The sequence below is a fragment of the Colobus angolensis genome, unplaced genomic scaffold (assembly GCF_000951035.1).
Source record: "Colobus angolensis palliatus isolate OR3802 unplaced genomic scaffold, Cang.pa_1.0 Scaffold79, whole genome shotgun sequence".
NCBI lineage: Eukaryota > Metazoa > Chordata > Mammalia > Primates > Cercopithecidae > Colobus > Colobus angolensis.
In genome coordinates this window covers 5449878-5474819 of record NW_012121709.1, presented here as the reverse complement: position 1 = coordinate 5474819, position 24942 = coordinate 5449878, and the positions used below count along the sequence as shown (strand labels likewise).

Below are 24942 nucleotides of genomic sequence, written 5' to 3'. Positions count from 1 at the left end.
GTCTGGCTGTGCCACCCAGGCTGGGGTGCATTGGCACAATCTTGGCTTACTGCACCCTCCATCTCCTGGACTCAAGCCATCCTCCCACCTCAGCCTCCCTAGTAGCTGGGACCACAGGCATGCACCACCACAACCTGGCTAATTTTTTTGTAGAGACGGGGTCTCGCCATGTTGCCCAGGCTAGTCTTGAACTCCTGAGCTCAAGTGATCGGCCTGCCTCAGCCTCCCAAAGTGTTGAGATTATAGGCATGAGCCACTGTGCCTGGCCATGTTTATTTCCATGAAAATGTTTATGGTTCATTACTTCTGTATGTTGCATTAAATAACTGTGCAGGCTTCCCTTGTGTTCCAGATAATGTGTTTCTGAGGATGTACTGAATGGTTTAATTTTTGGATAGTGGGGACCCAATTTCCATTATTTTAAGTGGAAAAAAATAATTTTTCGTCCCATTCCCTTTCCCCAAATAACCCAACCGATCTTCCCAAGTATCTCCAAAATATTCTTAAATGCCTATGTAATAATCCACCAAAGATTTCTGTACAATATAAAACATTTAAAACACCCGTATTTGCCACGATAACTTACTACAGGGTAGGATTGTATGCAGGTAACAACATTTTTCCTTCTTGGGCTACAGTGAACATATACTATAATGCCAATGAACAAGGAAATAATATAATACCCCCCAGACATGTGACAGAAACTAGCACTGAGCCCCATAAGGGACTCAGCCCTCAGGGACATGGCAGGAGCTGCTGGGCTATATGGCCCTTTCTCTCTTTTTCTCTGCTCTTTGCCTTTGGCCACTTTGCTCTGTCCCTGTACCAGGACCGTATTTTCTTAAGCACTGCAACTTTATAATTATCCCTGATGTCTGGAAGGATGAGACTCCAGCTAGTTCTTCAAAATTGCCTTGGCTGTTTCTAGCTTTTGCTCTCTATAGATTTAGAATCAATTTTGTCAGGTTCTTTGGAAACCCTTTGTGTCTGTTGATTGGAGCCAGGGATTACTTTGAATTGGAGTTCTAGATTAACAGGAGGACATTGCCCGTGTCTCACTATAAGTCTTATTTTGAACATGGACCACTCTGTTTGTTTAGGTTGTCATTACTGGCCTTAAAAAGATTTTATCTTTTTCTTCATCAAGCTAACATCTTGTTAGATTTATTGTTAGGGATCTTCCATTTTTTTTCTTTTTTTTTTTTTTTTTGCAGTTGTAAATGGTAATCTTTAAAATTACATTTTTTAAGTATTAATGGTATGCAGAGATGCGCTTGCTATTTAGATACAGTTTTGATTTTCAGTGCCTTGGCTGAATAAATCATTAGTGCTAATAATTTGTCCATTCCTGGCTTTTCTCTGTGGATAATCATAGTATCTGTGAATAGTGACAGTTTGGTTTCTTCTTTTTATAACTCCTATGTATTTGTTTCTTTTTCTTGCATTACTCTGCTAGCTAGATCTTTTTGTACAAAGTTGAATAAAAACAAAGATAGCAGGGATTCTTGCCTTGGGTATGACTTTAAATGGAATGCTTTTAAAATTTCAAAGCCAGGCGCAGTGACGCACGCCTGTGGTCCCAGCTGCTTGGATCGGTGAGGTGGGAGGATTGATTGAGCCCAGTAGTTCAAGGCCAGCTTGGGCAACATAGCAAGACCCTGTATTAGAAAAAGAAAACAAAAATTCACCCTCAGGCATGCTGTTGGGAGCAGTTAGGGATTATGAAAGCTACCATCTACATTCCTACTTTGCTAAGTTTTCTTAATAGCTAGGCATTAGATTTTTTTTGTATTTTCAGAATTCTTTTTCTGTGTCTACACATATAAGGTTTTTCTCTTTTAGTTTATATGTTTAGAAATAGATTTTTTTGTTGTTGTAATAGAATTTCTCTTTTTTAACTTTTGAGTTCTGGTGTCCATGTACGAGTTTGTTACATAGGTAAACTTGTGTTATGGGGGTTTGTTGTGCAGATTGTTTCATGCAGGTATTTTTTTTTTTTTTTTTTTTTGAGACGGAGTCTTGCTCTGTCGCCCCGGCTGGAGTGCAGTGGCCGGATCTCAGCTCACTGCAAGCTCCGCCTCCCGAGTTTACGCCATTCTCCTGCCTCAGCCTCCTGAGTAGCTGGGACTACAGGCGCCCGCCACCTCGCCCGGCTAGTTTTTTGTATTTTTAGTAGAGACGGGGTTTCACCGTGTTCGCCAGGATGGTCTTGATCTCCTGACCTCGTGATCCGCCCGTCTCGGCCTCCCAAAGTGCTGGGATTACAGGCTTGAGCCACCGCGCCCGGCCTTCATGCCGGTATTAAGCCTAGTTCCCATTAGTTATTTTTCCTGATCCTCTCCCACTGCCCACCCTCCAATAGGCCCCAGTGTGTGTTGTTCCACTCTGGGTCCGTGTGTTCTCATCACTTAGTTCCCACTTCTAAGTGAGAGCATGCAGTATTTGGTTTTCTGTTCCTGTGTTAGTTTGCTAAGGATGATGGCTCTAGCTCCATCCACGTCCCTGCAAAGGACATGATCTTGTTCTTTTTTGTGGCTGCATGGTATTCCATACTATATATGTATCATATTTTCTTTATCCACTCTATCGCTGATGGGCATTTAGGTTGATTCCATGTCTGTGCTATTGTAAATAGTGCTTCAATGAACATATGTGTGCATGTGACTTTACAATAGAATGACTTACATTCCTTTGGGTATGTACGCAGTAATGGGATTGCTGGGTCCAATGGTTTAGCTGTCTTCAGACCTTTGAGGAATCATCACATTCTCTTCCACAATGGTTGAACTGATTTACACTCCCACTTACAGTGTATAAGCATTCCTTTTTCTCCACAACCTTCCCAGCATCTGTTACAAAATAGATTTTTGCATGTTTAACTCTCTTTCCATTGTTGCAGCACATCTAATTTAATCACTTATTTGTAAAATACATTGCTGCGTTTGATTTACTCATATTTTATCCAGGATTTTTGCATTTATGATAGCTCATAAATTATCTTGGCCTAGAAATTTTTGTACATTTGTCCTTAGGAAGTTCTAGCCTTATAAAAACAGTTGAAGAGTTCCTTGTTTCTAGAACATTTATATAATTCTTTTTTTTTTTATACTTTCCTCATAGGTTTATTTATTTTGTTTTTGTTTTTTATTTTTTTGAGATGGAGTCTCACTCTGTCGCCCAGGCTGGAGTGCAGTGGTGCGATCTCAGTTCACTGTAACCTCTGCCTCCTGGGTTCAAGTGATTCTCCTGCCTCAGCCTCCCAAGTAGCTGACATTTCAGGCACGCAGCACCACGCCCGGCTAATTTTTGTATTTTTAGTAGAGACGGGGTTTCACCATGTTGGCCAGGGTGGTCTCGATCTCTTGACCTCGTGATCTGCCTGCCTCAGCCTCCCAAAGTGCTGGGATTACAGGCGTGAGCCACCACACCCAGCCATATAATTCTTATATCGTTGCTAAGGGTAGGTTATAAATATGACTCAAGGAAGAAATTTGTAGTGGGCTTGAAATATAAGATGAAACAATAGCTCATAAGAAACACAAGTGTCCCTGAAACAGAGCCATCTGAATCCCGTCCATGAGTCCTCGCAGAGAGTGGGCCTGGTAGTGCGGTGAGAGCTTGCATCATGTGACCACTGCTCAGCATTGTGCTCAGCAAGGGCCAACCCCAGCGTGCTAGTGCAGGTCACAGAAGGCAGACCTGCAAGAGGAACTGTGTGATCGAGGCGAGGGGCGCAGCTCTCTGTGCTCTAGCGCAGGGTTCCCAGCCCAAGGCTGTGATGGGCTCAGCAGGTCTCTGACCACCTCAGCGTATCAGCAGAACTGATGGCCGAATCCTTCTGGTGTGAGGTGCTGTAACTTTCTTTTTTTTTGAGACAGAGTTTGCTCTGTTGCCCAGGCTGGAGTGCAGTGGTGTGATCTCAGCTCACTGCAGGCTCCAGCTCCCGGCTTCATGCCATTCTCCTGCCCCTCAGCCTCCCGAGTAGCTGGGACTACAGGCGCATGCCACCACACCTGGCTAATTTTTTTGTATTTTTAGTAGAGACGGGATTTCACTGTGTTAGCCAGGATGTTAACCACGATCTCCTGACCGTTTGATCCACCCGCCTTGGCCTCCCAAAGTGCTGGGATTACAGGCGTGAGCCACCGCGCCCGGCTGAGGTGCTGTAACTTTCATCAGATCATCCAGGGCCCAGGATCCACAGATTGTTACCTGCTGCTAATCTATGGAATTAACAGACTGCCTCAGGCATTCCATGAATCATTATCTTAGCCGAACTTGTAGATACTCCTGGCAGTGAGTTGCTATTAGATGACATACATTGGTGCTGTTTCTTAATTGTCAGTGTGCTGTGGTCTTGACAGAGCAGAGCTTGCACAAAGGGGTCACATTTTAAACTCGGACAAGACATTCATATTTTAAGTAGAAATGTTATGGTCTCAACCTTCAGCCCATGATTTGAGCTACTTATTGTGGAGACTTAAAATAATGAGTTGTTCAGCTCTCATCTGATATTTGGCTCTTTGGATAGGGCAACCCTGGACATCTTTGACTACATCTACATAGATGCTTTTGGGAAAGGCAAGCAGCTGACAGTGAAAGAATGCGAGTACTTGATCGGCCAGCACGTGACTGCGGCACTGTATGGTGTGGTCAATGTCAAGAAGGTGTTACAGAGAATGGTGGGAAACCTGTTAAGCCTGGGGAAGCGGTAAGGTTTTCTTGGTTTTCTAGTACTTCTGCAGGGCACGTGTCTTTAGAAGCTTGAATTGTGTTTGAGATGTGCCAAGTGACTTTTCTTTGAGATCTTTGCAGTAGGCACTGACAAGTTCTCTTTGCGAGTACTAAAAGCATTCTTCAGTAACAAGAATATCTTAGACTGGGAAATATTATTTTTCAAGGGCAAGATCTTCTCGTATCCAAATGCTTTACCGTCTTTTAATTTATACCTTCCTATCATTAGATAAGAAAACAAAAATATGAAACTGTCTTGTTTCTAAATCCAAAGAAATTTGTCCTATAGGGAAAGTAGAAAGTTGTAGCTGTATATTATAGTAATAGTTTTCTGTCTAATGACATGATTCTTTTTTTAATAGACTATTTTTTAGAGCAGTTTTAGGCCAACTGCAAAATTGAGCAGAAAGTACAGAGTTCCCATATCCTCCCTGCCCTACACATGCACAGCCTCCGTCACCGTCAGCATCCGCACCAGAGCGGTGCATTTGGTGCAGCCAGTGAACCTGCACTGACACATCATTATCACCAAGAGTCCAGTTTCCATGAGGATTCACTCTTGGTGTCATATATTCTGTGTGTTTGCACAAACACATAATGACATGTGTCCCCCTTTGTAGCTATTGTTTCATCTTCTACTCCACACAGAGTAGTTTCACTGGCCAAAAATATCCTCTGTGCACTGTCTACTCATAATTCTTTTTTTTTTTTTTTTTTGAGACAGAGTTTCGCTCTTGTTGCCCAGGCTGGAGTGCAATGGCGTGATCTCAGCTCACCGCAACCTCTGCCTCCTGGGTTCAAGCGATTCTCCTGCCTCAGCTTCCCGAGTAGCTGGGATTACAGGCATGTGCCACCACGCTCGGCTGATTTTTGTATTTTTAGTAGAGACAGGGTTTCTCCATTTTGGTCAGGTGACCCGCCTGCCTTGGCCTCCCAAAGTGCTGGGATTACATGCGTGAGCCACTCTGCCTGGCCTTCAGAATTCATTTTTAATTATGTACAGTGTTATTGCTGTGATTGGTAAGTAAAAATGCTTCTGATTTTCATTTAGTACCCATCACCAAAGTAGGGTACAAGATTTATATTTATTGTATATTTTTTTTTCTTAAGAGTATTGTATCTCTGTTGAACAGAGGAGAAATACCAGAATCAGAAAACGTTTGGGATTTGTGTCAATTCTATTTAAAACCTGGGCCTGGAAAAAGAGAGTCTTTGCTGAAAAAGCAAGCAGGATAAGACAAAGATTGTTTTTCCTCTGCTAGGGAAGGCATCGACCAGTCGTACCAGCTCCTGAGAGACTCGCTGGATCTCTATCTGGCAATGTACCCGGACCAGGTGCAGCTTCTCCTCCTCCAAGCCAGGCTTTACTTCCACCTGGGCATCTGGCCAGAGAAGGTAATTATTTTACCTTGATGCTTTGCACTTGCCTTAGAAAGGGAAGTCCTAGATTGAAGGGTGCCCATGACAAGCTTCTCTTTGTGTTAACATGGGGAATAAACACAAATTTATTCAGTCTCCCAATCATAACCCATCAGTAGATTTTTTTTACCTCTCTTATTCTAAGGAAAATTGGTTCTATTGCCAGGAATTGCCTGTTCTCTTTGTGGTCAGCTCCTTAAACCCTAGAACCACAAAGCCTCTGTCCCTGCTACTCACCCATGGGGGCCCTAAGATCGTTTTCCCCGAGTCACCCTCACTCGGCAACGGAAAGCAAAGCTGGAAATGGTCAACCTCCAGCTGTACTGTTAACAACTACATTGGCCATGAATAAATACTCCTGTTTGACACAGGAAAATTGGATCTTAGATATGTTCAAGTCGAGCCACTGGAGTAGAGAAGGACTGTTTGGAAACCATTGAATTTTGACACTGCTTCACTTGAATTTTCTCCGTTTTTTACTGGCCCCCTTTGGGCAGCAGCATGCACTTTCAGAAGGCTGTGGTGTTGACCTTGCGAGCTGTGTGGATGCAGCACGTAGAGAGGCCTGCTGTGTATAACGGTGCAGGAGCCAGCAGCACATTCCCACTGTGCCCTGACTCTTCTCTAGAAATATGTGAATAGTCCTTTTTGTTTGTTTAGAGCAGAATTTAATTCTGAGGTCTCACAGGCCATTAGCATAAACTCATCTCCCTGTGTCATTAGAGAGGGATAAATTCTTTCTTGAAAAAGTAAATATTCTAAGTGACTCTACATTGCTTAAATTTAAAGTCTCACTGATTCACAACTTCAAAGATCTAAAATAGTTCTAAGAAACAATGCTTCAGTAGGAAAACCCCAAGGCTCCTGTTTTAAGAAAAGATGTCAGCCGGGCATGGTGGCTTATGCCTGAAATCCCAGCACTTTGGGAGGTTGAAGCAGGTGGATAGGAGTTAGAGACCAGCCTGGCCAGGTGGTCAGGAGTTAGAGACCAGCCTGGCCAACGTAGTGAAATCCCATCTCTACTAAAAGTACAAAAAAATAGCTGGATGTGGTGGTGGGCACCTGTAGTTCCAGCTACTCAGGAGGCAAGAGAATTGCTTGAACCCAGGAGGCGGAGGTTGCAGTGAGCCGATACCATGCCACTGCACTCCAGCCAGGGCAACAGAGCAAGACTCTGTCTCAAAAAAGAAGAAAAGAAAAGATGTCATCTGTAGCCCACATAGCAAATGTCCTCCCAGAATATCTGTGTAATGTGGTAAAGGAATTATTGGAAAAGAAAACTCTCCACCAAAGTTACCAACTACTTGTCCAAGATGTAATCATTTATTTTCATTTTATTTATGTGTTTTAATTTTTTTTTTTTTTTTTTTAAATAGAGACTGAGTTTCACCGTGTTGCCCAGGCTGGGCTTAAGCCCATCTTGGCCTCCCAAAGTGCTGGGATTACAGGTGTGTGCCACCACACCCTGCCTATTTATTTATTTGGGGTTTTTGTTTGTTTGTTTGTTTGAGATGGAGTCTGGCTCTGTCGCCTAGGCTGGAGTGCAGTGACATGATCTCAGCTCACTGCAGCCTCTCCCTTCCAGGTTCAAGCAATTCCCCTGCCTCAGCCTACCAAGTAGCTGGGACTATAGGTACACCACCACGCCTGACTAATTTTTGTATATTTTTTAGTAGAGACAGGGTTTCACCATGTTGGCCAGGCTGTTCTCGAACTCCTGACCTCAAGCTATCTGTGTTCCTCGGCCTCCCAAAGTATTGGGATTGCAGGTGTGAGATACCACACCCAGCCCCTGCCTATTTATTTTTGATACCAGGATATATGTATACTTTTTGCTTTAGACTTGTTAAGGAGTTTTTACGAGACGCAGAGCAAAGCAAGTTTCTTTTTTTCTTTTTCTTTTTTCTTTTTTTTTTTTTGAGACAGAGTCTCACTCTCTTGCCCAGGCTGGAATGCAGTGGCGCAGTCTTGGCTCACTGCAACCTCTGCGTCCCGGGTTCAAGTGATCTTCCTGCCTCAGCCTCCCAAGTGGCTAGGATTACCAGCACATGCCACCACACCTGGCTAATTTTTGTATTTTTAGTAGAAACGGGGTTTCACCCTCTTGGCCAGTCTGGTCTCAAACTCCTGACCTCAAGTGATCCGCCTGCCTCGGCCTCCCAAAGTGCTGGGATTACCTGCGTGAGCCACCGTGCCCGGCCTGCAAGTTTCTTTAAATGTAAATTTTGTAGTTACCCTCTTGGCCAGTCTGGTCTCAAACTCCTGACCTCAAGTGATCCGCCTGCCTCGGCCTCCCAAAGTGCTGGGATTACCTGCATGAGCCACCGTGCCCGGCCTGCAAGTTTCTTTAAATGTAAATTTTGTAGTTAAATTTTGAGTCATTGGAGAAGTGATGCTATTAACGTCCCGTTTTAGGGGGAAATCTGCAGAAGCTGAGGTGTCCTTACCTTCCAGACTGGACTCATTTCAGTACTTGGGCTTTGCAGACTTATTGGGGACTAACTTTGGTGTCCTCCCTAGTTCCAAAATTGCCACACACAGAGCATTTTCCCTCACGACATTTGCTGCTGGGGTCCATCTCCTGGGTGACTCCTCATTCAGAGATTAGGGGAGAAAAGTGACTCATTCCCAGTGCACTCGTGACTGCCTACCCTTAATAAATACATAATCCAGCTAGAGCCCCTGAGACAGCCAAGGAAAACTGTGGGACTCGCAGTGCAGAAGAATCCAGGGGGTGCTGAAGAAATCAGACAAGGTTCCTCTCCTTTGAGGTGTGACCTTGAAAAATGAAAAACAACTTCAGAGGGTAGAAAAGTAGGTGACTCCAGTCAGTGGGAACAACCTGCACGTGGCCCAGGGGTGGGAGGGTGTGGCACCTGCACGTGTCAGCCTAGCACGGATTTATATGCTGATGAGTGTGCAGTTTGAGGTGTATTTTTACATATGTGTGTATAATTGTTATGGCGTGTGAGACCAGTTTGTGAAAGGCTTTGACTTTATCAGGTGAAAGGGAGACATTCCTGAGCTGGGAAGGCCTGAAGATGGCCTTGTTGTTAATTGAATTAAATCAGGAAGAGCTAAGAAACACAAGCCCTCTTGGTCACTGTCGCAGTAATCCAAGGTTATGATGGCTGTGATGGACATAGAGGGGGCAGGATGGTGACATTTTAAGTCAGGAGTACTGACTGAATGCCTCCTTCCATCTTCTCAGCACCCCTATAGGGTAGATACTATTTTTATTTTTGCCATGTTGCAAATAATGAAACAGAGGCAGTGAGAAGTTAAATAACTTAGCCAGGTCTTCTGCACATGCCGTGACAGCACCAGGAGTTCAGTGCGGGCAAGGTGATGCCCGAGCCCACCCCATGCGGCATCGCAAGGTACAGTGGACCGAGGCCAGAGCACTTCTGAAGAAGCCAGCACACAGGCACCTTCTCCTTCCTGCTGCCAGACCTACCTCCTCATCATGATCCATAGTTCTCCTTTCCCTCTTTCTCTGCCTTTCAGTGGAAAAGGTATCCTTCCAATTTTCCAAGGCAAACACCTCTCTCTTCTATGAGAAGAAAAACAAAAAGTACTCCCTTTCCGCCCTGCAGGCATTTCCCTGGGTCGCCACCTTTCCTCCTCCCCCACAGCTGAAGCTCTTAGTCTGCCTCCCACTCACTCCCCAGAACATCAGGACCCGTTCCCATGCCTCCTCCACAGGCACTCTTCTTGCCCAGGAAGCCAGTGCCCCTCTTTGGCTGAAACCATTCTCCTTGTTGATAAATGCAGTAGATACTTTTTCTTTCTGTATCTTGCCCTGTCACTGCGGGCTCCTCCCTTCTGGGAACACTTGGTTCCTTTCGCTCTGTGGTCTCTGGTTCTCAGGCTCTTGCCAGTTCCTCCCTTCAAGGCTGAAGGATGGTTTCTAGACGTCTTCTACCCTGCACCTGTGCCCTAGGACAGTTCCCCTCTTCTTGTGTCAGTTTCTGCCTGTCTCCTGAGGCTGCTGGAGCACTGGACCCTGGGCTCCAGACCAGCATATCCACACGCCTGCTACACCCCTGCACGTGACTCTGTCTCCCAGATGGGTGAAAGTCGGTCCGCTGAGGCCAGCACTTCTGCAGCTTGAAGCAGCGCCCTGGCCTCCTGCTTGTCCTCCCTGTATCCACTCTGAGCCCCTGTGAACCCACTCTGTATACAGGCCCGAGGAATCTTAACAAAATATCAGTTAGGGTCGGGCGCAGTGGCTCACGCCTGTAATCCCAGCACTTCGGGAGGCCGAGGTGGGCGGATCACGAGGTCAGGAGATTGAGATTATCTTGGCTAACACGGTGAAACCCCGTCTCTACTAAAAATACAAAAAATTAGCCTGGTGCAGTGCCTGGCGCCTGTAGTCGCAGCTACTTGGGAGGCTGAGGCAGGAGAATGGCCTGAACCCGGGAGGCGGAGCTTGCAGTGAGCCGAGATCGTGCCACTGCACTCCAGCCTGGGCGACAGAGCGATACTCCTTCTCAAAAAAAAAAAAACCAAACAAAAAAAACCCCAAAAAACAAAATATCAGTTAGGTCCCTTCACTGCTTAAACCCCTCAGGGTGGCTCCGCTATTGCCTTGAAGACCAGACTCGCTCTCCTCTGTGTGGCTTTTAGGTTCTCGACGGTCTGGCCCTGCTTGCCTGATGCTCCCTGCCTCCCGTGGAGCTCCTTGGTCCTCTGCAGCACCCACCACTTTGTGTTCCTGCGCTGTCTTGCTTCAGTCTTTTGCATGTGCTGCGTCTCTGCCCAGGGCCTCTGCTCATCCTCAACTCCATTGGCTGGCTTACTTCTGCCCAGCTGTCAGCTTAGACTTCTGCCTCCTCCGAAACCCCTTCCTTGGTTCCTGTGCATGGCCAGGTCACGTTTTCCTGTTGTTCCTGTGCTTGCCCTTCCTAGAGCTTCATCCAGTCTCTGGTAACTGCTGCTCCATCATCCGTCTCCATTAGAACATGTTCTTTAAGGACAAGGACCAGGTCTTGTTCCTAACTGTCGCCTTCCCCATGCTCTCTCAACACAATTCATGGCCCATGATAGGAACTCAAAATTTTTTTTTAATGAATAATTAAGAAATGACTGCCAGGTGTGGTGGCTCACGCCTGGCATCCCAGCACTTGGGGTGGCAGAGACAGGTGGATCACTTGAGGCCAGGAGTTTGAGACCAACCTGAGCAACATGACAAAACCCAGTCTCTACCAAAATAAAATACAAAAAGTAGCTGTGTGTGGTGGCACATGCCTGTAGTCCCAGTTACTCGGGAGGCTGAAGTGGGAGGATCGCCTGAGCCTGGGAGGTCAAGGCCAAGGCTGTACTCCAGCCTGGGTGACAGAGTGAGACCCTGTCTCAAAAAAAAAAGTGGCAGAACTTCATTAGATATGAATAAAGAAGATTCAAAGGGGATGTCCAGATTTTTCAACATGGGGGCAGTTTATGCCACTCTGAAAGTAGGTATTTGGAGAACAGGCCTGTTTTGGTAGTAGGAGAATATTTTCTATGGGATATGTTGCATTCGTCCTGACCTGAAGCCATCGAGTGCAGATGCCCAGTAGCCTTTAGCAGGAGCTCCCAGCGTTAGCATCTGGTAACTGAAGCCCCAGAAGTAGCAGATCCCACAGACAATGGATATCAAGAAAGCAGAGCCAAGAACTTCAGAGAGAACCTTAGAGGGAACCTGGAATTCAGGGACCGAGCAGGGGCCAGCAAACTACGGCTTGTGGGCCAGATTAACAAAATCTGTTTTTGTGAATAAGTCGTGTTTGTTTACTTATTATCTGTAGCTTTTTTCAGGCTACAGTGGCAGAGTCGAGTAGTTAAATCAGGGATTGTGTGGCCCCCAAAGCCTGCTGTCGCTTCTCCAGCCCTTTACAGAAAAAGTTTGCCAAGCCCTAGGCTAGAGGGAGAAGAGCAATATAGGGAAATGCATCATGGGTAATAGACCCCAATCCAGGATCTCCGCCCCAGAAGTGGTGATCTTATGGCATTCTAGGCCTAGAGTATTTGGTGGGGACGGCATGGTGCCTGGGTCAACACTGTCTGCAAATACGCCAGGCCCCGAGGTGCAGTGTCTTCGTTTCTGCCCTCTCCCATCGCCCTCAGCCACACACCCAGCGAAAGTGGGGGTAATTATCCTTGACCTTATCTAGACTTCCTCTGTTCTCTGATGATACCAAGTTCTGACCGTTTTACTTATCTGGTGGGGAGGTAGCTGCTAGGAGAGAAGGGGAGCTGTGTGTGTGGAACAGCGGAGGGGCAGAGAAAGCGGCTTGCTGGAACTCTGGCAGGCCATAAGGACAGCCATAATGCAGGCACTGTCAGTAGGCGCTTCCTGTTGAAGTAGAGGGTAAATGCTGCGAGTGTCCCAGAATTAAAAGTGCCCAGCTGGAAGTGGAGGCACAGGGGGATTGGCTGGCTATTGATTCTTGTCAAAACTGGGTTTGGGGTACTTGGGATTATATTGTTTTGTCCATTTTTATGTGTTTGGAACTTTTTGTAGTAGTTAATTAAAAATGCTCCTACTCTTGCTAGGGTATGACACTGGTTGAGACCAAGAGTTGATCTTCACACCCAGGGCCACAGCTTCACTCCACCTCTCCACCACCCTGTGACCCCGGGCCAGTCACTTCACTAAGTCTGAGTTCTCTTCTGGAAGTGGCAGTGATTAAAAGCTTTTTTTTTTCCACTTAATCCTCCCAATTTAAGGTCAAGAAATTACTGACTGTCAAATGGGAAGGATTAAGTGAAACAAAAAACGTGATGGCCTTAGCACAGTGACCAGCAGAGAATAGTGTTCAGTAAATGTTGAGGTCCAGCACGTCTCAGTCTGAAAGGCAAGATAACATGGTGCATAAAACTGGAGTGTTCACAATACTTTGACAGGCTCACAGTGCATCAGCAAATAGGACAGTGATTATTCATGATTTGATAAGCTGAGAAAGGAATTCAGAGGTAAAAGCACCAGCTAGTCTGACAGGTCTGGACCTAGAGTACAGGTTGCTTTATGCACTAAGTAGGATGTAATCCAGGACTCAGTAAATTGGAAGGCGAACCTTGTCAGAAACACTATGCTAAGGGCTGTAAACGTAATGGGTGTGAAATAATTGTATGTCTGTGTCTTTTTAAGCGTGGAGTTTTTTCCACAGAGGTACTGTGTGCAGTACAGGCGGTAATAGTGGAGTCAGACAGGCCTGCTACTCTTTGCTACTAGTTTAACCTCTCTGCATAGATGTAGTGTCTCCTGCTGCCTGCTGAATACGAAATAGCATATGAGTTAAGAACACTGAAGTGACCAGCGGGATTTTAGAACTCTATTGATATACGTGGCTCGCTCCTTCTAGTATAGCTTCATAAACTCAACGAATGCATCCCTTTGGTGCCCGCTTCGTAACTTTTCCATCTTTTCCAGCACTGAGGCAGTTGTGTCAAACATCCTCTTGGTCTCGATTAAAGCAATTTGGCATTTTTTCCCCTCTGAATTCATGAGTGGCCAGTGAAAATTGTTCCTCTGTATTGGAAAAACATGGATTCTCCCATTTCCCATGCCAACCAAGCATGCTAGGTGCTGTTAGAGCCCGCCTCATCCAGAGTGCCCTAGCAGGTGGGCCCTCGCCTGCGTCCCCAGCACTTACCCCAGCACACTGGTTTCCAAAGAACTCCTCAGGTGCACACGGGTTGAATTGGGGTGTCCTGGGCCAGCTGCCGGTGTTACAGTCGAGCCCAACCCTGGGCATATGCAGTGCCAATTTGGTGGCGGTCCGTCAGGGAATGGCCCAGAGACCTGGACTGGGGCCATCAGGGCACAGCCACCCCTTGTGGTCTTTTGTTAGGTTACGTAGGTAGGTCTAAATCCCTCGCCGCAAAAAAGAAAAGGCCTAGCTGAAAATATTATCTTTTAGTCTTTCTGTCTTGTCTTGAAGGTGCTTGACATCCTCCAGCACATCCAAACCCTAGACCCGGGGCAGCACGGGGCGGTGGGCTACCTGGTGCAGCACACTCTAGAGCACATTGAGCGCAAAAAGGAGGAGGTGGGTGTGGAGGTGAAGCTGCGCTCCGATGAGAAGCACAGAGATGTCTGCTACTCCATCGGGCTCATTATGAAGCATAAGAGGTGAGTGCCCAGGATTGTCTGTCCTGTGGTGTCCCTTCCACAGGGGCTGCGGAGACACACACGCACCTGGTGAGCCCCCAGGGCACAGTGGTGGAGGAGCTGACTGGATCACTTATCCCTTATCCCCCGAGTGTGCACCTTGGGGAAGACAGAACGCTGAACCTCCTCTTTTTGTTTTTGAACCATGTCTTTGACGTTTGTGTTTGTGTAAGCAGCAGCTTACTTTCCTGAGACAGCGTCTGGTGTTTTTAGCGGTCTTTAGATGTCTGACCCTTCTCTCTTTGGGAACATGGAAGTCACTTTGTAAGCCACAAGTTTTTTCTCTCATTTCCTCATTGTTCTTCTGTCTTGTCACTTAATATCAGGCTCTTCAAATCTGATAGGCACATGGTCTATTTACCAGGCAAAATTAAACTGTATCCAAAATGATTGGAACGGTTTACATCCCACCAGCATGCTAGGAGCCTAGAGTTCTTATTCTCGCCTGGTGCTATTGCCAGACCTTTAAAAGTGTACTTACATGAGAAATGGCAAATAGTGTTTCACTGTGGTTTTAATTTCTGTTTCCTGGGTTACTAAGCACATTGAGGTTCTTTTCATATATTTACTGGCTACCCAAGTTCCAAGTTTCCTTTTATTAAGCGCCTCTTCAAACATTTCGGGTTTTTTTTGTTTGTTTGTTTGTTTTTTCTCCTTTGGAAGTGGAGTCTGGGTCTGTTGCCCAGGCTGGAGTGCAGTGGTGCGATCTCACCTCACCTGCAGCCTCTGCCTCCTGGGTTCAAGCGATTCTCCTGCCTCAGCCTCCCAAGTAGCTGGAACTACAGGCACGCACCACCACGCCTGGCTAATTTTTTGTGTTTTAGTAAAGACAGGATTTCACCATGTTGACCAGGCTCGTCACTAACTCCTGACTAAAGTGATCTGCCGTCTTGGCCTCCCAAAGTGCTAGGATTACAGGCATGAGCCATGGCACCCGGCCCATTTTGTGTATTTTTTTTCAATTGAATTATTAGTCCTCCCTATTGATACGTAGTTGTTGTTCTGTGTATCAGTCGCTACATGAGGATAAGTTGCAAATGTCTTTTCCCAGTTTTTGGCAGGTGGTTTTCATTTTTTATTGCATTTTTTTTTTTTTTACTTTTAAATGGAAATTTGCAAAGATTTATAAGAGAGAAAGGACTGTAAGGAACCAGGTGGTGTTCCTGTCATCCAGCCTCAACAGCTTCCATACGGGGTGGATCTTACTCTCCCCTGCACCCTCCAGACCTACCTTTCTGGGTTAATTGACGAAAGTGCCAGATGCCATTTCGCCTATAGCGATTTCAGTATGTACCTCTAAAAGGCAGGGACACTCTCTCCTTCTCTGTCGGTCTTTTAATATTTAACATCTTGTTATCACATCTAAAAAACCCCAGTTCCTTAACTTCATGCAGTATCTAGTGAGGGTTCCTATATCCCCAGTTGTCTCATATTTTTAAATGTTTGAATCAGGATTTGTTAGTCTCTTGGTTTTAGTGATGTCAAATTGGTTAGTCGTGTCCTTTACGGGCTGTATTTTTAGTTCCTTGTTTTAACAAACCTTCCCTATCCTGAGCATGAAGATACTTTCTGTTTTAGAAATTCTGCATTTAACACCTGAGTCTTCATTGTACTGAGAATCGAATTTGGTGTGCTGTTGTTAGGCCAGGTCCCCATACCTTTTTCTTTTGGGTGACCAGTTGTCATCTAATCACTTTTTGTTGAAAAGTTTATTCTTTTCCAGATGAAGTGCTATGTTGATGATAATAAGTGTTTATAAAAGGGGTCAGGGCTGTCCTGAGAAAAGATTCATGTGGAGTAAAGCAGGTAACTGAGGATGTGAGCTGAGAGAAGCCACGTGGTTGTCTGTAGGTTGTTGCGCCCGGTCCACGGGGACTGACTGTGCCTCCTGTGTTAACTAGGTATGGCTATAACTGTGTGATCTACGGCTGGGACCCCACCTGCATGATGGGACACGAGTGGATCCGGAACATGAACGTCCACAGCCTACCGCACGGCCACCACCAGCCTTTCTATAACGTGCTGGTGGAGGACGGCTCCTGTCGATACGCAGCCCAAGGTAAGTGGCGGGTTCCGCTTGCACCAGTGGCCCCGTGGGCCTGTTTTCAGCGCACGTCTGAGCCCTCGGGTAGGTACTGTGGGCGTGGGCCATCGGTGCCTTCAGAGGCAGCTGTCGCCCCATGGCCAGCCTCCTTCGGGCCCACAGTCAGCTAAACGTGGCTGGGTCTGCACAGGTGCAGCCCTGGCGAGGGGTCAGTATTCACTCCCGCCCTCCCCCAGGGCCTCCGCTCCCTCAGCCCGAACCCTATGCCAGCGCTGTTGCCAGCTCTCATCTGATTGGCCATTGTCGATGCCAGTCAAATTCCTGTAAGTCCTGCCTCCTGGACCCTGCTCTCGGCTCCTCCCATACAAGGAGGAAACCCGGTGAACACTTGGGGGGCCCCCTAGTGCCCCCTGGCCTCCCGAGGCTTTGGCTGCCGGTTGAGGCCGGAGACGCCCTCCTGTGGCCACCTGTGGGGACTGCAGCCCACAGCGCCGGCCCTGGGAACACCGAGCGCCCGCAAGTGCGCGGTAAGTTTGAGTAGGCGTCTGGGCCACGGCCGCCCCGGCAGGTGCCAGCCCAGGGCAAGACTGAGGTGGAGACTGACGGAGCCTGTGGAAGCCGGTGAGAGACAAGAATGCCTTCAGTGTGCGTCTCCCTTCTCTTTGTTCCTGTTGAATTTAACCTCCACTTAATAGGATGAATTCATTGTAGTGTCTGTCAAAGCATTCACATTGATTAATTAATAGTTCACATTTATTAATAAAAATGAACGTGAATGCTAACGTAGTGCCATTCTGTGACGGGCATCATTCTAATGTATATTAACTCCATTTGAGAAACATCATCATTTTCTAGATGAGGAAACTGAGGCACAGGAAAGCCATTGAAATTTTAACTTACAGAACACAATTTGAAGCCAGGCAGCTTAACAGAGAGCCTCCTCCTCATCCGTCATGCGGTACCTGCTCGTGTCTGGCCTAAAACATGAGATTTGACCTAACTCCATATTATGTTCTGATAAATCCAATAATCAAAATATGGGATGTATAAAAATCTCAGAAGTTTCTAAAAGGCTGGAAATTGCCAGGTGAGGTTGCTCACACCTGGCTCACACCTGTAATTCCAGCACTTTGGGAGGGTGAGGCAGGATTATTGCTTGAGCTCAGGAGTTTGAGACCAGATTGGGCAACACAGCAAGACCCCATATCTGCAAAAAATTTAAAAATTAGCCAGGCAGAGTCATGTGCACCTGTGTTCCCAGGTACAACACAACAAGACCCCATGTCTACACAAAAGTTAAGAATTAGGCAGAATAGTGTACACCTGTGGTTCCAGCTATTCAGGAAGTTGGGTTAGGAGGATCACTCGGGCCTGGGAAGTGAAGGCCGCAGTGTGCTATAATCATTGTGTTGCTGCACTCCAGTCTGGGCGACAGAGTGAGATCTTATCTCAAAAAGGCTGGAAAATAATGATTATTGTCAATTCATCAGAAACTGAAAGGATCCCCTGGAACGGCAGCATCAAGAGAAATGTTTGTTGAGACTGCAGGTTGCTTGCCCTGCATCAGTGTGGTGCGGATGGTATAAGGGGTTTATATATGCTCCCTGTGGCAGATGGAGGCACCAACGGGGATATTATTAAACTTTTGAAGCTGTGTTGAATATAAACAATCTCTAAAAATCAACACATGATTTGGAAATTATTGACTGATTCCCTGGGCCGTTGATACCAGCACAAGTCACCTGGTAAGTGCTTGATACCCTGCGACATACGGTGTTCACAAGAATAAAGGAGCGTTTTCTTTTCAACAACACTGTGGGCCGGTGTCTGTGGCTTTACCACATGGCATCGTTATCCACTGTTCAGGGTTGGTCTTAAGTATTTGGTTTTAGGGGTTGTGATTTGTTCACTTCCGAAGTTGGTCTCTTATCATATCTAGGTGAACATGCAATGTAAGGTTTAGTCATAAAATTGTCATTACTGAAAAAATACCTGGTTGTCAGTTTTATCATCTCTTAAATTGAGATAGAACTAAATGATTATGGGTAATGTTAGCAGATTGCCTTCTGGAATTTAAAATGTAGAGACTTAGAAAATTCTTAGAACTTCGGAGCTGTTTCTACACTATGCTAGTTCCCGTCTTCTGCTGGCAGTTCCATCAGCACTCCGTCAGCAAGCGTTTCCTGAGGGACTCTGAGTCGTCGGCTGAGGGGCAGGTGCCCCCAACATGTCTGATATGTGGCTGTCTGCAGGGTCCTCCCTCTCCAGGGGACTCTCCTGTAGGCCCTCATCTCTTTCCCCCTTGGGGTGTCTGTGGATGTGCTGGTGACTTCCAAAGCCGTGTTTCCATCCCGAGCTCTTCTCTGAGCTCTGTGCCCACCTCTTAACAGCCCCCATGTGCGCTTGGAGGTCTCTCGGGGGTCTTCTCTCCACTGTTCTTACCCCCGACTCACTGAACCCATTGTTGTAACTCAATTATCTCTGCAAAGAAAGAAAAAGCATGAATGCTTTGTGCTGCCCCCATATGCCCGCTGCTCCTGCCTGCCCATCTCACTGTGCCTGCCCATCTCAGTGAGTGACACCACATGGGGGCCGGGTCTCGCTCATCTCCCCTCACCCTCGCCGCACATCTGTCTACACACCCACGGCTGTCTCCTCATGTGTCTCGCATTTCCATTCCGGTGGTCTCTGCTTGCCTACTTCCTCACCCACGGCTGCCTCCTCATGTGTCTCGCATTTCCATTCCGGTGGTCTCTGCTTGCCTACTTCCTAACTGGCACCTGCCTCCAGGCCTGTCCCCAACCAAGCATTTTCCTTAGCAACAGCCAGAGGATCTTCCTAGCGTGTCCCCAGCCACTTGCTGCTCGAATTGACTGACCGTTAGGAGTTTCTCATCGGCAGGTAGTCCGGAATGCTTTACCAGGCCCTAGGGATCTGGCCTTCCCCTTACAGCCCCAGCACGGTTCCCACCCCCGGCATACTCCCGCCCACTTCCGCTCATCTTCCTTGAAGTCATCATTCTTGCTCGCACGTCTTCACACAGTTGGCTGCCCCTGACTGATAGGTTTCCCTGCCTCACCTGCTGGTTTCCTGTCACTTCCTTCCAGAAGCTCTTCTCACCCCTGCCCCTTCCCTGCCCATTGAGGTCAGGTTATTTGTTCCCACTCTGCACTTCATGACACCCTGTCCTTCCCTGTCTTTCACATCCGCTGTTTCCTATTGAATGCTCTGCCCCCCTCGCCCAGTGTGAGCTTGGGGAGCTCGGTGAATGTGAAGTTCCTGCTCGCCCACGATGTGTCCCAGCTCCCATGCCACACCCCTGGGAGAGGCTGGCATTCAGCTGGGGGAGGGAATCCATCCCGGAGAGAGACAGCAGTAAACAGACACACAGCTGTGAGATGAGGGGAAAGTGTGTCATGAATGAGAGGCTTTTTTTTTTTATATATGGGAAGTTTGGATGAAGAGCATTTTCAAACACGTGGAACAGTTAAAAGAATACATCAGATACCCCCGTTTACCCTCCAGTCGATTCAATAGTGAATGATTCCCATATTTGCTTTATCTATAGAGACTTTACTTTTTTCCTGCACCATTTGAAAGAATATTGCAGACATGACCCAAATACTGAATTATGTCTAAGGAGATTCCTCTGCATAACCGCAATTACATTATCATACCTAACAAATAATTATTTTATAATATCTAATAGTTTTCAAATTTCTCAATTGTCACAAAATAACCTTATGCCTATTTTTTGCTGGTTTTTTAAAATCAGGATCCAACCAAATTTCATTCGCTGCATTTGGTTGTTTTTTTCTCTTTAGTCTGTCTTATTAAAGACAGTTCCTCATTCTTCATCTTTTTTCCCCTTCTTCATATGACTTTGACTTTTTGAAGAATCCAGTGCAGTGGTGCAAACTTGAGTCACTGCAGCCTTAACCTCCTGGACTCAAGTGATCCTCCCACCTCAGCCTCCCAAGTAGCTGGGACTACAGGCATGTGCCACCACACCTGGCAATTTTTTGTGTTTTTGTAGAAATGGGGTTCACCATGTGGCCCAGGCTGGTCTCAAACTCCTGGATTCAAGCATTCTGCCCACTTCGGCCTCTTAAAGTGTTGAGATTACAGGTGTGAGCCACTGTGCCTGGCCATTGTCTTGTAAATTGTATAACATTTTGGATTTGCCTCATTGGTTCCTTAACTGTATGATGTCTGCCAGCTGGGAGTGAAGTCTGAGTCCTGATTAGATGAGGATAAGAATTCTTCGGGAGGATACTTCACATCCCTCGCCGCCTGCTTCCCACTGGGTCTCATCGGGAGCCCTGTGTGAGTGATGCTGAGTTTGGTCACTTGGCTAAGATAGTAACTCACTATTTCAATGAAGAAATCCACGTGGGCACTCTGTGGCGCCCTGTGAAGGTCCTGTTCCCCACTGACCTTGAACCTTGTGGTTCTAGCACTTTTTGAATATCCTTGCCTAAATCTTTATATGAGAATTGCCAAGTGGTGATTTTGCCACCACTGTTGTTCTCTCTACTTCAATGAACAAGAGCTTTCTTCTTCTTCCCTGCCTCTCCCTTCCCTCTCCCTATCTCTCCTCCCCTGCCCTTGTCTCTGCCATAGATTCCTGGATTTTTATTTATTCAATGTGTTATAATCATGTGGGACAATTTTATGCTCACATTTGCCCATTTTTAGACAGTGAAAGGCCAAATTTTAAAAACACATATTAAATATGTTTTTGAACATTTCTGGATTAATGTGTTTTTATGAAATATATTTTTAAAAAATTTTTCTTGATCTAAATTTTCAGCCATTGACTCCAGTGATCCTATTAGCCCAGGTAGAACCCATTCATAATGCTTTTCTAATTACTAGCTCTGCACAGAAAGGTGAAGAGTGAATTAGAAATCACACACATATATGACATCTTCAAATAGTTTTAGTTTGTACAATGAAGAGGATTCTTCCCCCAGTGTGTTCATCTAAACCCTAATGGGATGTCCGGCATCTTGCATGTGTGTGATGATGTGTTCCCACTAGGGGGCGCGCTTTGATACTTGGATGACCCTGGGTGGGAGAATGCCGCTCCTGTCCCGCCTCCTTCCGGGCTTCTCAGAAGCTCCGAGCCGAGGCTGCCGTATTGGAAGGCCAGGAATTCAACTACCCGAGTCTAGGTCAGCAGCTGTATTGGAAAGCCAGTAATTCAACTACCATGTGAAAATCTCGTTCTGCAGTTTTGTCAGTTTTGTCTGTATGATAAAGCACCTCGTACGATGCTTGGTACATGGCATGTCCTCGACAAACGTTGGTTCCCTTTTCCATAACTTATTTGATACTTCCAAACTCAGCTTTCCACCCAGACAGGCCTCCCTGCCCGACACACACACACACACACGCACGGTCCATGGCCAGCTGTACCTGCTGGCAAGTGTGGTGAGGTGAATGGGGATCACCTGCATGGGGACGGGGTTGTGTTAAGAGGCACAAATATGTCAGAGGATGCTTTGGCCCTGGCTTTCAAATTGTAAAAATCTCAAGCACGCATTCTCTTCCAGCCTAGCAGTTCCACCTCGATTCCTCCACACGTGTACAAGGAGGCCTGTGGCCCCCTCGTTAAAATAGCAAGACAGTTGTCACTCATAAGAACTCTTCTAGTAGCCTGGGGTCTGTGCAGACTGGAATGAATACTAAGCTGCAATTGAATAAGCCAGTTGCGGGCGAGTGCTTAGAATATGTTTTGTATAAGTATTCTAAGTATAAAGCACATAAAGCAATACCATATTTTAAGTACACTTCGGGTATCTAGCTGCATATGTGTGTGCTCGTGGGAGAAGGACTGAAAAGGCACACTCACACCAATGGTGCTTTTCTCTTGGAGAGGAGGACCGGACCAGGACAGGACAGGTGCCCACACAGGACTTGCGTGGTGTTTCCATAGTATGTATTCATATATTTTAGGGTAGCTGAAAATTTAAAATAAGCAGACAGATTTTTCTGAAAACTTGAAGAGAATCCAGGAAGATTCCTCAAGATTTTTCAGAACTTTTCATTGGTGCCTGGTTCATGTTTTACTCAATTAAGTTTTGTGTTACTTAGATTTATCATTTTTCTTAAAAGTAAACTTTGTGAAAATCTTCTTAGTGGATTGGCATTTATTTTTCTTTCATAATACATAGTCGCCAACTTCATTATGTTGTTACTTTTTTCCTGTTCTGCTTCTTAGCAAGCTAGGAGCCCCGGCCAGTAAATGCACCAAATCCAGTCCTTCTTCCTCTCTAACAGCCAGGAGTGGGGCTGGGAGCGCCCTCGTGGACTGTCATTTTCCTGTCGCCTGGTTTCCCACCGTCCCTGCCTGGACTTCACATGCATCTCGTTCTGGGCCCACGTTCAGAATTCTGTGCGGTAGCTGTTGGGTCGCGTTGCCCTGGCAGATCTGTGGATGATAGCCTGAGTTTCCCCTTCCTTCCTCCTCCCCACAGAAGCTGAATGTTACTAACACCAGGCTGTTCCTCTATAATACGTAGAAAGGAAAATGTGGAGGAGAAGGGAACAATGCTGAAACACAGGGCTGGGGCTCTGGAGCAGGGCTTCTCAGCCCAGCACTAGTAACATTTTGGTCAAGATAGCCATTTGTGGGGAGCCGTCCTGTGCGTTGTAGGGTACTTAGCAGCATCCCTGGCCTCCACCCACTACAAGCTGGCAGCAGCTCTCAATTACAACAACCAAAAATGTCTGCAGACCTTACCAGATGTCCCTTTGGTAGCAAAAGAGCTCCCAGATGAGAACTATTGCTCCAGACGAACTGGCAACAAAGCAGTTGTTCTAAACTACCTGCTTGAATTCTCTGTACTTCAGATATCTATGTCCTGCTTACCAATGACAGGTAACAGTGGTTCCCTTAGAGCAAAGCGGATTTGGTCTCGATGGTATTCCAAGAATCTTGACTCTCCCTCTGCTATTTCTGTGCAGCTCTGCCAGACGATCCAAACATGGCCAGGCATGGTGGCTCACGCTTGGAATCCCGACACTTTGGGAGGCCACGACAGGAGGATCATTTGAGCCCAGGAGTTTGAAACCAGCCTGGGCAACGTCGCGAGACCCTGTCTCTACAAAAAAGAACAGAAAATCCAAAGGCCAGGGCCCTGACAGCTGGCCTGGTTAAGATACTGGGTCGTGGTCACAAGGAAGATACGCTTTGCTAGTTGATTCCTTCTGTCACTGGATGTGAAGAGGGAGGTGGCAGCAGTGGGTGGACAGGAAAGGGCATCTTAGCCAGTGGCATTTTGAAACATTTGCAGCATTTTTTTTTTTAACATTTATTGATTTCTCCCAAGAGAAAATCATCTCTAGAGACCTACTGGTGACAGTAGAGAGATCAGAGTTAGTGGATGACTCAGTTTCCTTCTGGAAAAAGTGGGAGGTCCTGAAACCGCAAGCTCTTGTGTGTAACGTGGGCTGGAGCGTCCCTTTGGGGGCAGCGGCTTTACTCTAAGTCTACCCAGCCCCTCCCTGCCTGCTGTCTCCTGACTGTTGGGTTTTTCTTACGTCTGGTTCCCTTCAGCTCTGGAAAGGGACTGTCTGGTTTGAGTCTAGGGTTAAATCCTTGGGCAGCCCACTCAAAAGCAGAAGGGGGCTCCTTCCAGGGTTACTTGGCGAGGGTGCCTGTGATGCCACTGTGGGGTCTGGCACATTGTACGTACCCAGTTTAAACTCTGTCACTGTGCCACATCATGGAGCAACCCCTGATCCGTGGCCTTCCAGGCCCTTTCTAAGTGGTACAGCCTTTCTACCCCCACGTTTCTTGGAAGATCTTACAAACAGGTTGCTCATTTTCATGGCCGCCTCCTGCTTTGCTGAATTAGTGTGCCATCATTTATTCACACAGTGGCCCACACTTGGACGTTTACACGGCTCTTCCATTTTTCTAGCATAAGTGCTGTTCAGGTAAACAGCCTCCATACATTCATCTCTGCACATGACGTGTCTGACTTCCTCAGTGGCACTGATTTGTTCAGACAGTTCTGTCCCTGGTCACAGTCTGCAGAAACAGCCTAAAACAACATATTAGCACATTTCTTCAGCTCCTCCTGTTTTGTGGTTAAAAAAAAAACACTGCAAGTTGAGTCCTACAACTCTTCCCCCCTCTCCCCAAAGACAAATACCAGTTAAAGTCAGTGCTTCAGAAAGATGCCTGCGTTCTTCCTGTGTACTTCGGGGATGCAGGGCCTCTGATGCCCTGACTTTGTTTTTCAGGACGTTTAACCCAGCTGTTTAAGACATAATAGGCCACGCTGTTTGTGTCGGTAAGCCCATCGGTTGGCCTTACTGGTATTAGTTCATAGACCCACTTGCGTTCATTCGGGTGATGGGCAGTGCCAAGGATGGCTTCGGAGTGATTGGAACTGGGGTGCCCTGGGGACACAGTCACAATAGGAGGATCTGCCCAGCCCAGCTCCCTTCCGGTGCTAGGTCATGGAGGGCATGGCTGGGCTTCTTCTGAATCAGGGGCCACACCCAGTCTTGGGCCAGGCCTCCATGGACGGCAAAGAAGGGTGCACAAAGCACCGTCCTTGAACTGGCCCTG

At 46.7% G+C, this 24942-nt stretch overlaps 1 protein-coding gene across 2 annotated transcripts in view; it reads left to right on the top strand.

Moving 5' to 3' along the window:
- FBXO21 (F-box protein 21) overlaps positions 1–24942 on the top strand; it is a 49197-nt gene that overhangs the window by 19892 nt on the left and 4363 nt on the right. Inside the window, exons 8-11 of one of the 2 annotated variants that reach the window (XM_011928708.1) lie at positions 4532–4711; positions 5997–6129; positions 14082–14272; positions 16213–16370. In XM_011928708.1, coding sequence (XP_011784098.1) covers positions 4532–4711; positions 5997–6129; positions 14082–14272; positions 16213–16370 — 662 coding nt within the window. Of the gene's footprint in view, positions 1–4531; positions 4712–5996; positions 6130–14060; positions 14273–16212; positions 16371–24942 lie in introns of both variants that reach the window. The other variant, XM_011928707.1, reaches the window with a different exon arrangement.